Source organism: Macaca mulatta, chromosome 7 (assembly GCF_049350105.2).
Source record: "Macaca mulatta isolate MMU2019108-1 chromosome 7, T2T-MMU8v2.0, whole genome shotgun sequence".
Lineage (NCBI taxonomy): Eukaryota > Metazoa > Chordata > Mammalia > Primates > Cercopithecidae > Macaca > Macaca mulatta.
The window spans coordinates 44876555-44893412 of record NC_133412.1 but is presented as its reverse complement, the minus strand read 5'-3'; the positions used below and the strand labels follow the sequence as shown (position 1 = coordinate 44893412).

Below are 16858 nucleotides of genomic sequence, written 5' to 3'. Positions count from 1 at the left end.
GAGTTTGGCTTCTTTCACTTTGCATAATGCATTTGGGATTCATCTTTATTGTTGCATGTATCAGCAATTAGTTCCTTTTTAGAGCAAGTTTTACTCCATTGTATGGATGTACCTCAATTCATCAGCTGAGAGACATCTAAGTGGTTTCCAGTGTTTGGTGATTATGAATAAAGCAACATTCATATATTACAAACATTCATATACAGGTTTTTGTGTAAATATGTTTTCATTTATCTTGGGCAAATAGATAACTAGGAGTGATATTGCTGGGTCATACAGTAAATACATGTTTAACTCTATAAATATCTGCCAAACTGTTCTCCAAAGTGTTTGTACCATTTTGCATCCCCACCAGCAAGGAATGAGAGTTGCAGTTGTTCCATATCCTCATGTAGTGGTATCCCACTATGGTTTTAATTTGCATTTCCCTAATGACTAATGATGTTAAGCATGCTTTCACGTATCTATTTACCATCCATATATCTCCTTTGGTAAAGTGTCTGTTCAAATCTTTTGTCTGTTATTGGGTTGTTTGTTTTCTTATTACTGAGTTTTAAAAGTTCTGGATAAAAATACATGATCAGTTATTGTTTTAAAATATTAACTCTGAATCTATAGCTTGTCTTTTTTTTTTTTTTTTTTAAGATGGAGTCTCGCTCTTGTTACCCACGCTGGAGCAATGGCAAAATCTCAGCTCACTGCAACCTCTGCCTCCTGGATTCAAGCCTCAGCCTCCCGAGCAGCTGGGATTACAGGCACCCACCGCCTGGCTAATTTTTGTTTTTTTAGTAGAGATGGGGTTTCACCATGTTGGCCAGGCTGGTCTCAAACTCCTGACCTCAAGTGATCCACCCACCTCGGCCTCCCAAAGTGGTGGGATTACAGGCGTGAGCCACTGTGCCTGGCCAATCTATAGCTTTTCTTTTCATTTTCTTAACACGGTGTTTCAAAGAGTAGAAGTGTTTAATTTTGATGAAGTCCAATGTATCCATTGTTTCATTTTATGGATTTTGCCTTTGGTGTGGTATGTAAGAAATTTTTGCCTAACTCAAGAACACAAAAAATTTTCCCCTTTGTTTTCCAAAAGTTTTATAGTTTAGGCTGTATATTTAATTTTATAAACCATTTTGGGTTAATTTTTATATGGTACAAGGAATGGGTTAAGGTTCCTTTTTTCCCTTTTATATAAATGTCCAGTTGTTCCAGCACAATTTGTTGAAAAAATATGCCTTCTCCATTGAATTGCCCTTGCATCTTTGTCAAAAATGAATTGACCAAGTATGCATGGTTCTATTTCTGTACTCTTTATTCTGTTCTATTGATCTGTGTTTATCCTTTTGCCAATACCACACAGTCCTGATTACTGTAGCTTTATATTAACTCAGGTAACAGGAGTCCTCCAATGCTGTTTTCCTCTTTCAAAATTGTACTAACTATTGTAGCTCCTTGGCCTTTCCGCAAACTTTAGAATCAGCTTTTCAATATCTACAACAAATCTTACTGAGATCCTGATTGGGACTGCATTGAATTTATAGATCAATTTGGGGAAAATTAATTATAAAAATACTGAGTCTTCTAATCTATGAACATGGCTAATCTTCCTAATTTATTTAGGTCATCTTTTAATTTTTTCATTAGTGTTTTATAGCATCCAGCATCCGTATGTTGCAAATATTTTTTATATATACCTTTATACCTAAGTATTTAATTGTTGGTGTTATGTTAACGGTATTTTTTTAATATTCAATTTCCAATTGTTCATTTCTAACAAATTGAAATTAAATTTATTTTTGTATGTTAATCTTGTGTCCTCAAACCTTGCTGAACTCTCTTACTAGTTCTACTAGCTTGTGTGTGTGTGTGTGTGTGTGTGTGTGTGTGTGTGTGATGGCTTCTTTGAGAGTTTCTATGTAGTAATTATGCTCTTTGCAAAGAGAGTTTTATTTCTTCCTTTCCAATCTGCATGTCTTTTGTTTCTTTTTCTTACCTCACTGCATTGGCTAGGAACTTCAGTACAATGTTGAATAGAAGTGGTGAGAGTACACAACCATGTCTTGTTCCTGATCTTAGGTGAAAAGCATTCATTCAAAAACTATTATGATATTAGTTGTAGACATCTATCTGTTTGAGGAAGTTCCCTTGTATTCTTAATTTTCTTAGGGTTTTTGATATAAATGGATGTTGATTTATTTTAATTGAGATGGTTATATAGTTTTTCTTCTTCAGTCTATTCACATGGTGACTTATAATGATTGATATTTAAATGTTGAAACAGCCTTGCATTCCTAGGATAAGCCCCACATGGTCATGATGTAATATGTATAAAATACATCATCTCTCTCTATATATAAATATATATATATAAATACATATATCTATATATAAATATATATAAATGTAAATATATATATATAGAGAGAGAGCACATGTACTAGATTCAATTTGCTATATTTTGTGAAGGATTTTTGCCTCTATTTTCATAAAGAATACTGGGCTGTAGTTTTTTCTAAAGTCTTTTGTTGTGGTATCAGGGTGATGATAGCTTCATAAAATTATCTGGGAAGTGTTTCTCTCTATACTATTTTTCAGGAAGAATTTCTGTAACATTGGTAATATTTCTTTCTTAATTGTTTGGTAGAATTCACCAGTGATGCCATATGGTATCATTTTTTTTTTCTTATAATGTTTTTAAGTACTAAGTCAATTTCTTTAATAAATACAGGACTAATCAGGTTATCTATTTCTACTTGAGTGAGCTTAGGTAGTATCTGTCTTTCAAAGAATTCGTCCATCAATATAAGCTGTCAAACTTATAGACATAAAGTTGTTTATAGTGTTCTCTTAGCATCCTTTAAATGTCTATAGGATTTGTAATGATGTCTCCTCTTTTGTTCCTGATATTGGTCATTTGTGCCTTCTCTCTTTTAATTTTGGTTAGTCTGTCTAGAGGCTTACCAATTTTTAAAAATGTTCCATGAAACACAGTTTGGTTTCGCTGAATTCTTTTTTTTTTTTTTTTTTTTCCTATTTTCCATTTCACTGACTTCTATTTTCCATCCTCTGCTTGCTTGGGTATATGTGCATTTCTTTTTTGGGTTTTTTAGAGTGGGAGCTTAGATCATTAATCTGAGATCTTTCTTCTTTTCTAATAAAAGTATTTAATGCTAAAAATTTTTCTTAAGCACTACTTTAGCTGCATCTTACAAATTTCAGTACACTGTGTGGTCATTCCCATTTAATTCAAAAAATTTTTTTTAATATCCCTGTGACTTCCTCTTTGATCCATGGGTTATTTAGAAGTGTGTTTTTGCATTTGGGGGATTTTCTACTTTTAAGTTTAATTCTGTTCAGGTCAGAGAACATAATGTGTAAGATTTTAACTATTCTAAATTTGTTAATATTTGTTTTATGGTCCAGAATATGGTCTATTTTGGTGAATGTTCCATGTGCATTTGAAGTAAATGCATGTTCTGTTGTGTTTTAATGCTCTATAATGGTCTATATGGCCTATAATACTGTTACATTATAGTCTTCTATAGCAGGGGTCCCTAACCCACAGGCCACAGACTGGGTACTATGGCCCATTAGGAACTGAGCTACACAACAGGAGGTGAGTGGCAGGTGAGCAAGCATTACCATCTGAATTCACACCTGCTGTCAGATCAGCAGCAGCATTAGATTTTCATAGGAACAAGAACCCTATTATGAACTGCACATATGAGGGATCTAGGTTGCTTGCTCTTTATGAGAATCTAATGCCTGATTATCTGAGGTGGAACAATTCCATCCTGAAACTATTCCTCCCCACCTCTTGTCTGTGGAAAAATTATTTCCCAGAAAACTGGTCCCTGTTGTCAAAAAGGTTGGGGAGTATAGTATTATTATGTTCTATAGTATTATTTTTGGGGGAGGTTATTAGTTCTACTGATTATTGTGAGATATAATTCTGGATTTATTATTTCTGTTTTATTAATTTTTGCTTCATGTATTTTATATCTCTATTTTTAAGTACATACACATTTAGGAATGTCTGTCTTCTTGCTGGATTGATCCTTTTATCATCAATGTACCTCTTTATTCCTATTAATGTGTCTTCATCTGATAGTAATAGAGCCAATCCAGCTTTCTTTTCATTATTGTTTGTATGGTATATTTTTCCATCTTTCTCCTTTTTATTAATTTTTAATTTACATTTAATTTGTGTCTAGTCCTATAATTTATTTTTGAATTAAAAATATATAAACTTTTTATTTTGGAATAATTTTAGATACAGAAAAGTCACAGAGATAATCTAGGACAGTCCTGTATACTGTCATTCAGTTTCCCTTAATGTTAACATATTCCATTACCATAGTCCATTTGTCAAAAGCAAGAAATCATCATTGATACATTATTATTAACTAAACTCAAGACTTCATTCAGATTTTACTAGTTTTTACACTCATGTCTTCTTACTGTTCCAGAATCTTATCCAGGATATCTCACTGTATTTAGTCATCATGTCTCCTTAGGCTCCTCTGGTCTGTGACAGTTTCTCAGTCTTTCCCTGTTTTCATGACCATGACAGTATTGAGGAGTATGGTCAGGTATTTTGTAGAATGTCTGAAATGTGGGTTTGTCTGATGCTTTTCTCATGTTTTTTTCTCTGTGGTTATAGGTTGTTGGGGTATAATAACATAAAGGTGAAGTCCTTCCTCATCATATCATATTAGGAGGCATGTGATATCAACCTGAATTATGACTAATGATATTATCCTTGGCCATTTGGTTAAGGCAGGGTTTGCCAGGTTTCTCCACTGCAAATTTCCTATTTTTCTTCTTTCCATACTCTATTATTTGGATGTGAATCACTAAATTCAGCTCACATTCAAAGAGAGGGAAGGGGTAGATAAATAAGCTCCATTTCCTGGAGGAGGAGGTAACTGTTTAAATTATTTGGGGCTGGGCGCACTGGCTCACGGTTGTACTCCCAGCACTTTGGTAGGCCAAGGTGGGTGGATCACCTGAGGTCAGGAGTTTGATACCAGCCTGGCCAACATGGTGAAACCCCATCTCTACTAAAAATATAAAAAATTAATCAGGCGTGGTGATGGGTACCTGTAATCACAGGTACTTGGGAGGCAGAGGCAGGAGAATCACTTGAATCCAGGAGGCAGAGGTTGCAGTGAGCTGAGATTGCACCATTGCACTCTAGCCTGGGCAACAAGAGTGAAACTCCATCTCAAAAACAAATAAATAAAAATACATTATTTGGAATTCTTCTATAGAAAGATTTGTCACTTCTCACCCTACTCCTATTTTAACCTATCTTTCTCGACATTTACATTGCAATTCTTAGAGACCACATACAGTTGGGTCTTGCTTATTTATCCAATCTGACAAACTCTGTCTTTTAATTGGTGTATTTAGAACATTCACACTTACTGTAAAGACAGCCTTTACTTTGCACTGTTCCAGTACGTACAAATTCTAGTTACCACAGTTTAGTTAAATAACGTCAGTACTCCAACATAGTTCAAATTTCAGTTACCATAAAATTGTAATTGCATAAAATATAAACTTTGCTGCTAGAACTCTATTCCACAAATCACTACATAAGTGACAGATGCATATCAAGATCAGTGACCATTCAAGTCATTCCATTCAAAGTCTGTCAGTCATTGGTCACTGTGCATCTGTTTTTGAGTTTGCATACAGACTGTAAATAATGTAGTAGTATTGCCTCTTTGACTCCCAGCAATAAATCTGCATCTTTTTTTTCCCACAAAAAATGTACAAATGAAAGACAGAGTTGGTTAAGGAGGTTAAAAGTACACCAAAAGAATGAAAATTGATAGTGCTCAAAGTGAAATTGAAATATATTGTAAGTAGAATTACAGAAGAAATAGCTGACTATGGGAATGTAGACAATGCCACCATTTGAAAGACTCTAGTAATGCATCCAGAAGAATGTAGTCAAGTTTAACTTACTGACATAAATGAGGAAAGTGGTTGTGATGAAAGTACATGTTTGAGAGGATGTGATGCCAGAAAGAAATTTCATATTAAAGGGACTCAGAGATATTTCATAATATTAAAAGTGAAAAGGATAAAAAGTTGGAAGCTGATTCAAAGTTAGAAAGAAGTATGACAATGCACCAAGCCACAGTAAAGATTATCACTCCATATCATAAGTTAATGATAAGAAGAAAAAGGCAAGCACTGTTTAAAACTATTCTTTTTTTTAACAAACACTTTATTTTCAATGTTTCTAATGTTTAGAATAATAGGATATTAAATAAATATTCATTTTACTATTTTTTCATTGCCCCACATAGTTATAATAAAGAGGAATAAAGTTTTTAATGTTTTCACAAAAATCTTAAAGATCATGAAACAATTGTAATTTTTCCTACTGACTCTAAACTACCTGGGAGGGTTTCTGCTTAAACAGTCATTTGTGTGGTCCCACACCATCATGCAAAGATTGCCTACAATTCTTAATATGGTGATATGGTTTGCCTGTGTCCCCACCCAAATCTCATTTCAAATTGTAATCTGAATTGTAAACCCCATTTGTTGGGGGAAGGACCTGGTGGCAGGTGAATGGATCATGGGGCAGGTTCCCACGTGCTGTTCTCATGATAGTGAGTGACTTCTCACAAGATCTGATGATTTTTTTAAGCGGTGGTTTCCCCTGCTCTTCTCTCTTGCCTGCTACCATGTAAGATGCTCCTGCTTCCCCTTCTGCCATAATTGTAAGCTTCCTGAGGCCTCCCCAGCCATGTGGAACTGTGAGTCAATTAAGCCTCTTTCCTTTATAAATTACCCAGTCTCAGGGAAGTTCTTTACAGCAGTGTGAAAACAGATTAATACATACGGCTGCATTAAAATTTAACATCTTGTTAGCTTTCTATTTGTTCCATGTTTTCTTCATGATTTTCACAAATTTTCTGCTTTTGGAGTAAATATTTTTATGATTCCATTTTATCGCTACATAAATTATTATTTAAACCTCTTTTAAAAATATTTTAATGGTTGTTCAGGACATAGAAAACATCTTTCAATTAATCAATATACCTTCAATTAATATTAGACCATTTCATGTATAAAGATCTTATAACAATATATTGTTATATATCAATTTCTCCCTCATCCTTGTGTGATTGTTGTCATATATTTTACTTTTACATATGCCATGAAGCCACAATACATTGCTAATAATTTTGCTTTAGACAAGGGGTTAGCAAACTATGGCCCATAGTCCAAATCAAGCTCACAGTATTTATATGGCCTTTGAGGTAAGAATGGTTTTTACATTCTTAAAGGATCAAGAAGTAGAAGAAGGAAGAGGAGGAGAAGGGGGAAAAGGATGAGAAGAAAGAGAAGAAGGAGGAGGCAGCAAAAGAAAAAATAAGGAGGAAAAGAAGATGCAAAGAAACTTGCAAAGGAATGAAACATTACATTATTTATTGTCTAGTCTTATTTCCTATCTAGTCCTTTAAAGAGTAAGTTTGTTGACCCCTGAGTTATAGTCAGTTATCTTTTGGATGAATTTAATATAAGGAAACATTTTCCAGGTTTCTTCATTTCTTTGTGTATACCCAAATTTCTCTCTGGTATTACAGTCCTTTTGCCTGAGAAATTTCTTTTAACATATTCTATAGGGCAGTTCTGCTGGTAATAAATTCTCTCTTTTTATTTGTCTAAAGAAGTCTATTTCTCCTTCACTTTTGAAAAATATTTTTGTTAGAAGTAGAATTCTGATCTGACAACTTCTTCTTCTTTCAGCCCTTTAAAGACGTCACTGTATTATTTCCTGACTTGCATAGTGTTTGATGAGAAGAATACTGTAATGTTTATCTTTGTTCTTCTGTATGTAATGTACATTTTTAGTTTGGCTATCTTCAAGGTTTTCTCTTAATTTTTATTTTCAGCCGTTTGAATACGATGATTCTCTCTCTCTCTCTCTCTCTCTCTGTGTGTGTGTCTTGTATTTATCTTGTTTGTGGGCTTCTTGGATCTGTGGTTTGATGTCTTTCATCACTTTGGTAAAATTCCTGGCCATTTTCTCTTCAAATATTTCTTCTGCCCTATTCTCTGTTCTTCTGAGATTCCAAATTCACATATATTAAAAGGTTTGCTATTGTCCCATGGTTATCAATTGCTCTGTTACTGTTGCTTTTCCTCCTCTTTATGTTTCAATTGTGTAATTTCATTTGACTTATCCTTAAGTTCACTGACCTTTTTCCCTCAGTTGTGTTTATTCTACTGATGAACCCATTGAAGCCATTCTTTATATGTTCCCATGCTTTTTATTTATAACATTTCTATTTGATTCTTTCTTATACTTTTCAACTCCCTGCTGAAAACCTCTAGCAGTTCGCACATGACTCATTTTTCCAGTTAGTCTTCAACATATTAATCATAGTTATTCTAAATTCCCTAATAGTTGTAATATCTAGTCTCTGAGTCTGGTTCTGCAGATTTGTCTCTTGACAGTGAGTTGCTTTTTGTGTCTCACAGCTTCTACTAATTGCCAGACATAGGGCTTAGAACCGTGAAAACTGAGGTAAATAGCATTTATGCCTGGAAATGGCAGTCTTCTTCTTCTAGGGCATTAGGGTGGATGACTGGGTGTGGTTGGAAGTTGAACTGGTTGTGGGTTTTGTTGTTGTGGTTACCTTCATTGCCCCACAAGTTCCAAATTCCCTTTCACCTATGTTCATGTTATTTTCTATTTTCTCTGTTATTTCATGTCTCAAGGTCTGGTTCAAAGAGGCCTCTATCCATAAAGACTTTCAGTGATCCTCTATTATCTAACTTTTCTGCTGCTCATTAGCTATGCCCTTCATGTACTCCCCTATTCTCTGTTTTAACTATAAGATTTAGCTGTTAAAAATACTCAGAAAATATTGTTTTGTATTTAATATTGTCTTTTTCATGTGTGCATTTTTTCTAATTATACTATCTAAAGTAATTTCTAGATAGTAGCTATATTATATTTATTTTATATTTTTGTCCCTGAGCATATTGTAGGTGTGCAAATATACCAATTGATTTTTATTTTATTTGGTTCTTGATATAACTACTGGAACATATTAATTTTAATACTTAAAAGTCAGGAGATGGCAAACTATGGTCCATATGCCAAATCTGGCCTGCAGTCTGTTTTTGTATGACTCTCAAGTTAAGAACTGTTGCTACATTTTTAAGAGATGTTTAAATAAAAGGAGAAGAATATATGAGAGAGATAATAGGTGGCATGCAATGCCTACAATATTTCCTACCTGGCCTTCTACAAAAAAAGTTTGTTCACTCCTATTTAAAATGATGTGCACTTAATTCTTACTTTTTATGGGAAAAAGATTCTTTCTGTAAAGGACTAAATTAAAGATATGTGTGATCTGAAGAAAAAAGTGGTAGAACTAAAAAATAAAGAGAAATAGACAAATTTACAAGCATAGCTTGAGACTTTAACATACCTTTCTTGGCAATTGATAAAATAGGCAAAATAGAGATAGATTTGAATAACATGATTAAGTTGAATTAATTGAATATATGCAGAAAACTGCATCCAACAAATACAAAACATATTTTCAAATGCACATGGACAGTTTACCTAAAGTCTTCATATGCTAGGGTCAAAAAGTAAGTCAGATTTCAAATAACTGAAAACATATAGAATATGCTCTCTAAAAAATGAAATTAGGCTATAAATCAATAACAAAAAAGATAGCTAAGAACTACTCAATTGTATACACTTGTAAATATCCTATAAGTCAAAGAAGAAATGAAAATGGAAATAAGGAAATAATCTGAAATACATGATAATGAAAATATGAGATAACAAACTTACTAAAGTAGGCTTTGTGTGAAATTTATAGCCTTCAATTTATATCAGAATTTATATATCAGAAACAACGCTTGAAACTTAATAAGCTAAGCATGTGTGCCAATAGTTTAAACAAATAAAAAAATTAAAAGCAAAGAAAATGAAGAAATGGTAAAGATAACTTATGCTAATCAAATTAAAAATATATAGTAGAAAGGATCAATAAGGTAAAAATCTGGTTATTTGAAAATACCAAAAAATCAATAAACACTTAGAGATACTGATAAAAAAAAAATGAGGAAGGTGGAAGTAACCAACAATAGGAATGAGAAAGCACATCATCACAGATGCTACAGACATTACAAAATACAGAATACTGTAAACAACTTTATTGTAATAAATTAGAAAATTTATATGAAATGGACAAATTCCTTGCACAAAATTAACTTATTAAACTGACACAGACAAAAAAAAAAGAAGTCCTGTATTTGTTAACGAAAATTCCTCAATCCTAAGCCTATTTCCAAAGAAAACTACATGGATTCATTGGTAAATTATTCCAAACATTTAAGAAAGAAATAGTACCAGTTGTATCCAAACTCTTCCAGAGAATATAAAAAAAGATCACACTCATTGTGGCAAAACTAACATTGATATTAAAACCTAAGGAAAACATTACAGGAAAGGAATAAATTTAGGCCAGTCTCACATATGAACAAAAATGCAAAAATCAAAACCAAAATATTAGCAAATGAAATCCAGCAATACATAAACTGGATGCTATTTCACATCTAATTGGACTTATTCCTTAAATGCATGGGTAATAAATAAGTGTGTTAGGAGTACCAGCTAAAAACAGATTTAAATAAGAAACAGTCTCATAATATAATATTCAAAATGCTAAGATTTCAATTGAAAATTACTCATCATACCAAGAACCAGAAAGACCTCAAACTGAATGAAGAAAGATAATGAATAGATACCAACAGTGAGATGACAAGGATGTTAGAATTACCTGACAAAGATTTTAAAGCAGCCACCATAAAAATCTTTCCACAAGCAATTGCTGACTGTCTGGAAACAAGTGAAAAATATAGTCTTAGAAAAGGAACAGAAAGTCTCCACAAAGAAACAGAATATATAAAAAGGAACCAAATGAAAATTTTAGGACTGAAAACTACAGTAACCTAAATACAAAATCCAGTGGATGAGATTAGAAGATAGAAGAATAGAAATCGCCCAATCTGAGCAAAAGAGAAAAAACAGACTAGAAAAGAGAACACAGCCTCAAGGACCTGTCAGACTAGATCCAAAAAATCTAACATTTGTATCATCATAGTCCTAGATAAAGAGGAGGTAGGGGTCAAGGCTATAAAAAGTACACAAAGAAATAATGGCTGAAAGCTTCCTAAATCTGGCAATAGACATAAACCTACAGATTCAAGATACTAGGCCAGACTGAAACAGAATAAGCCTAAAGAAACCCACACCAAGACACATCATAGTCAAACTTCTGAAAACTAAAAATTGAGAACAAAAATTAAAAGCAGCAGGAGAAAAGCAACACCTTATCTACAGGAAAAAAACAATTCAAAATCAGATCTCATCAGAAATCATGGAAGCCAAAAGCATGTGGCACAACTTTTTTTTTTTTTTTTTTTCCAAGTGCTGAAAGAAAAGAATTGCCAACTCAGAATCCCATACCTAGTGAAAATATCCTTCAGGAATAAAGAGGGAAAGCAAGATATTCTAAGATTAAGGAAAATGAAGATAATTTTTCATTAGTATAATGACTCTAAAAGAATGGCTAAAGAAAATTCTCTAAACAGAAAGCAAATGATAAAGTTCAAAACTCTTGGGAACATTAGGAAAAAAGAAATAATACGATAAGCAAAAATAGGATAAAAGCAACAGACTTTCCTTTTCTTCTTTAGTTTTCTAAATTATATTTGATGGTTAAAACAAAAGTTATAACACTATATGACATGGCTCCAAATATATGCAGAGGAAATAAAAATGCAATTACCATAAGACTCAGCAATTATAGTCCTGGGCATTTATTCTAAAGAAATAAAAACATATGTGTATATAAAAACCTGTATACAAATGTTTATGGCAGCTTTATTAATAATAGCTCGAAACTGGATACAATCCATATGTCCTTCAACAGGTCAATGGTTTAACAACTGTGGTACATTCTAACATGGAATTCTGCCCAGCAATAAAAAGGAATAAACTATCAATATAAGGACTAAATTATCAATAATAGCAATAAGGTTATTAATGTAATTACATATATTAATATAACCTATTAACTAAAAGGAATAAACTATTAATACAACCTGAATGACTCTCCAGAGAATTATATTGAATGAAAAAAGCCAGTTCTAAAATTCACTGTATTAGATGAAATGGATGATTTAGAATTGTCCATTCGTATGGCTATAAAAGGGCACTATGAGGAACCTTTGTGGTAATGGAACTATTCTATATCTTGCCTGCATCAATATTATACTTGTGGTATTATATTACAGTTTTGCAACATGTTACTATTGGGGAAAACTGTGTAAAGAGTACAAAGGATCTCTGCATTTTTTCTTACAACTACATGTGAATCTACCATTATCTCAAAATGAAAAGTAAAAACAACAACAACAACAACAAAAAACAGTAGCAGTGAAATGCCAAGCCACAGGGTAGGAAAAATTATTTGCAATACATGTAACTGATAAAAGATTAGTACCCAGAATATCTAGTAATTCCTATAAATCACTAAGAAAAAGAAAGACAATCCAATTTCAAAAAAAAAAAAAAAAAAAAAGGGTTAAAGTCTTAAATCACCTTACAAGAGAGGATACTCAAATGACCAATACGCATTATCAAAACAACTTGCTCAATTTTACTGGTCATCAGGAAAGTAGAAGTTAAACCCACAAAGACATACCACAACAGACTCTTCAGGATGGCTAAAGTTTTAAAAACTGAAGAAATATCAAGTGTTGACAAGGACGAATATTCTGGAACACTCATATACTGCCAGTAGGAAAATAAGTCAGTATAACCACGTTGGAAAACTGTTTGGCAGTATCTATTAAATCTGATCATATATAAACACTAAGACTCAGCAATTCCATTTTTTCATATATCGTCAACAGAAATGCTACATATGTGCATTAAAAGATACCTACATATGTGCATTAAAAGGTAAGAATTAATAATTAAGGCATTAAAAGTACAAGAATGCTCATAATGACTGGGCACGGTGGCTCACGCCTGTCCTCCCAGCACTTTGGGAGGCCAAGGTGGGTGGGTCACCTGAGGTCAGGAGTTCAAGACCAGCCTGACAAATATGTTGAAACCCCGTCTCTACTAAAAATACAAAAATTAGCTGGGCATGGTGGCGTGTGCCTGTAGTCCAAGCTACTCAGGAGGCTGAGACAGGAGAATTGCTTGAACCCAGGAGGTGGAGGTTGCAGTAAGCCGAGATCACACCACTGCACACTCCAGCCTGGGCAACAGAGCGAGACTCCGTCTGGAAAAAAAAAAAAAAAAAAAAAAGTATGCTCATAGTAGTATTATTCCTAATAGCTCTATAGTATAAACCACTAAAATTCCCATCAACACTAGAATGAATACAAAATTGAAGCACATTCACAGATATTCATTCATATATTCATATATATTTATGCTTGATGCCTCTCTTTCCCTCACTTCTATCCAATAGTCAGTCCTCATGCTTCCACCAAAATATAACCTGAATTTGTTCACTTCTCTTCATCTCCATTGATACCATCCTCCTCATATCCACCGTCATTTCTCACCTGGTTTATGGCAATAGTCATTTACTCTCCAAGCTCCCACTATGATTTGTTATCTGCAAAGCAGTTATTGAAACATACATCAGATCATCCCATACTCTGTTTAAATCCGTCAGTGGGTTCTCTCTGTTAGCAGAATTAAATGTAACTCTTCACTGTGGTTTGGAAGGCTGCCATGCTGATTCTGGTATAGTCTAAGGTATTTAAAAAGAAAGATCTTAAAGATACGCTGAGTCGTTTAAATAAATTAAGAGTTCTTTATCTCTCATACACAGTTCAAAGGAAGGCAGTCCTGGGTTGGCAGGGCAGTTCTGCAAGACTCAACATGGAGTTCCATCTCTGGCTCCAAAATGCATGCCCAAGTTTCATCATCACATCTGCATCCCAGCTAGCCAGAAAAAGGAAAGGCAAAAAAGGGGCTATGCTTCTTTTCTCTAAAGAGCACAGTCCAGAACTTTTTCAGTCTACTTCTGCTTAACATCTTCATTGTCCACAGCCTCCTCACATGGCACACCCAGCAGCAAGTAAGCCTGGGAAATGTCTTCAGTTAAAATGACATGTGCCGACCCACAACTCTATTACTATGGAGGTAGGGGAAGAGTAAATATTGAGGACAACTCAGTCTTGGCTCTAGCCTACAGCACATAATCCCTCTCTACTTCTCCACCTTCATCTCTTCCCTTTTTCTCCCTTGCTCATAGTTTGGCCTTCTTGCTCATGAAGGGCCTTTGTCCCTGTGCTGTCATATATCTAAAATGCTCTTCTCTAGATCTCTACATGACCGGCTTTTCTTCATCGTTTGAATCTCAGCTCAAGCCTCCTATCTCTTCTGAGAGACATTCCTTGACCCTTCCCTCACAAGCAAAGTAGCCCCCTCCTTATCATTCTCTAACCCATATTGTTTTATTTCTAGCATTTATCACTCGCTGAAATTCTCATTTACTTATCTGCTTAGTACCTGTCTCCCTCTAGAATATAAACACCATGAGAACAGAACCGCTGTCTGACATTTTCTGCTGGATCTCCAGCACCTAGACGCTACTTTGGATAAAACAATAACTCGACAAATATTTATTTATTTTTAAATATTAGGAAAAAATTATTTATATAACAAATAATTAAATATGAATTAATTCAGCCAAAACCTATCATTATATGACTGGGAAAACTGCAGCCCAGAGAAAGTAAATGGTTTGCCCAAGATTCTGCAACGAGTTACTAGATTCCCAGGTCGGTGCTTCTCTCTAGCACCCTATTTCATCCAGTATTTTCTTTGAAATCTTCTTCCATTATCTCAGCCCTCAGCAATTATTACTCTGAACTCCCATGGCACTAGACTTTAAAGTTCATTTGGTTTTTGTTCCATGTCACTTTATATCGTTATTTATCTTTATTATATCTATCTTGTTTCCCCAGCCAAACTGTAAGCCCTTTGAAAATACGAACCTTCTAACACACACAGAGAACACAGGCCCTCAATATGTAATTTACAAAGATGGCTAAAGTTAATTTATTTTTATTTATTTATTTATTTTTTTGAGACGGAGTTTCGCCCTTGTTGCCCAGGCTGGAGGGCAGTGGCGTGATCTTCACTCACAGCAACCTCTGCCTCCCAGGTTCAAGTGATTCTCCTGCCTCAGCCTCCCAAGGAGCTGGGATTGCAGGCAGGAGCCACCACGTCCACTAATTTTGTATTTGTAGTAGAGACAGGGTTTCATCATGTTGTCCAGGCTGGTCTCAAACTCCTGACTTCAGATGATTCACCTGCCTTGGCCTCCCAAAGTGCTGGGATTACAGGTGTGCCTGTACCCGGCCCAATTGATTTATTTACTAAAGTGAAACTCAGGATGATTACAACTTTCATCTTGTCCTATTATTGAGGACAAAAGTTGGCTACTAGAAGGCTAGATTTGGGGCAGAGATAATATCTGTGTGTCCCCAACTGAACAGACACGCGAGAGCGTCTTACCTGCAGCTGGAATCTTACGTGCTTCACCAAAACTGTGCAGGGGAGCTGCTCTGGGTATAATGGGTGGATTCTGAAAGGTAATCCTTGCTGTTGGTGGAATCAGCCCTCGTTCTATCATACTTAAAATCCCTAAAAAGAAACATTAATAGAATGTGAGTTTAATTCCAAGCAATTCCACAAAGTCAGAGCTCTATAAATTTCACAAGTGTAATTTACTCCATTCATCATCTTATTTGTGAGGGTACATCTAGTGCCTTAATCCTTTGCATGAAAAAATAGCTACAATACACATTCATTTAAATGTAATATTCTAACCCAAGGAAAAATGTCATTTCCAATGGCAGTAACATGAAATAAAATTGCACTAAAGTAATTTCATTTTAAAGTGGAAATATAATTTCAAGGCAAACTAAAACTTCTTTATACTTATGGTATTTTCAATCATTGGTAATACTATTGCTCTTTTTAAAATTCAGAGAAATCAGGCACACATTCTTAATAACTAAGGAGATTCTTTGTTCCAAAAGAAGGAAATCTGTGTACTTGAAACCATGCCCCTGTTGTATAATCAGTCATGCTTTATGAAATAAGGAGTTATTTTCAGACATTTCTCATATCACCAGAAGATATTAATGCTCAGATAGGTTATTTTGATACAACTGGGCAAAATGGTTAGTATTAATGTAACTAATTCACAATTCCTAGCATTCATACTGTGTTACCATGGCTGGTGCCAAATCTTTTAAAGGATAAGAGACATCATTAAATGAATAAACAAATGAATAAATCAATGAATGATCGACCAAAGCCTGCTGTTAGAGGGAAAACTTTTGTTAAGGTGGATCTACTATATTGAAACCAGAAACCTAGAAACTTGGGGACGACTTGCAATAAATTTGTGGTAGGGCTTCAGTTGCTTCTTGTTCTTTTACATAATAGAAAGTAAGTAAAGAACTCTGGGTCTCAACAAAATCCTAGAATACAAACTGTGTATTCAAGTTGGCCTAAGTTGAAGAATTTGGCACACAACTTGGTCCCTTCTAAGAGGGACCAATATTATTTCCATTTACCTTATGACCTCTATACTATATTACTATTAAGAATGTTAGTCTAGTGTTATAGGAATTCAGTAGAATGATCACTGAAGGGTTGGAGAGCTGAAAAACGTTCACTTGTAAAACAATGATTCCAAAGAGAAATCTTCAGTTTACTTACTGCAGACTCATTTAGGGGAAGAATTTCTTATTAAAAGCAAAT

At 34.2% G+C, this 16858-nt stretch overlaps 1 protein-coding gene across 1 annotated transcript in view; it reads right to left on the bottom strand.

Moving 5' to 3' along the window:
* The window catches only part of IQCH (IQ motif containing H), a 158209-nt gene extending 142490 nt beyond the window's left edge, over window positions 1-15719 (bottom strand). Inside the window, exon 1 of the mRNA XM_077939630.1 lies at window positions 15602-15719. Coding sequence (XP_077795756.1) covers window positions 15602-15719 — 118 coding nt within the window. The remainder of the gene's footprint in view (window positions 1-15601) is intronic.
* Between the last annotated feature and the right edge of the window lie 1139 nt (window positions 15720-16858).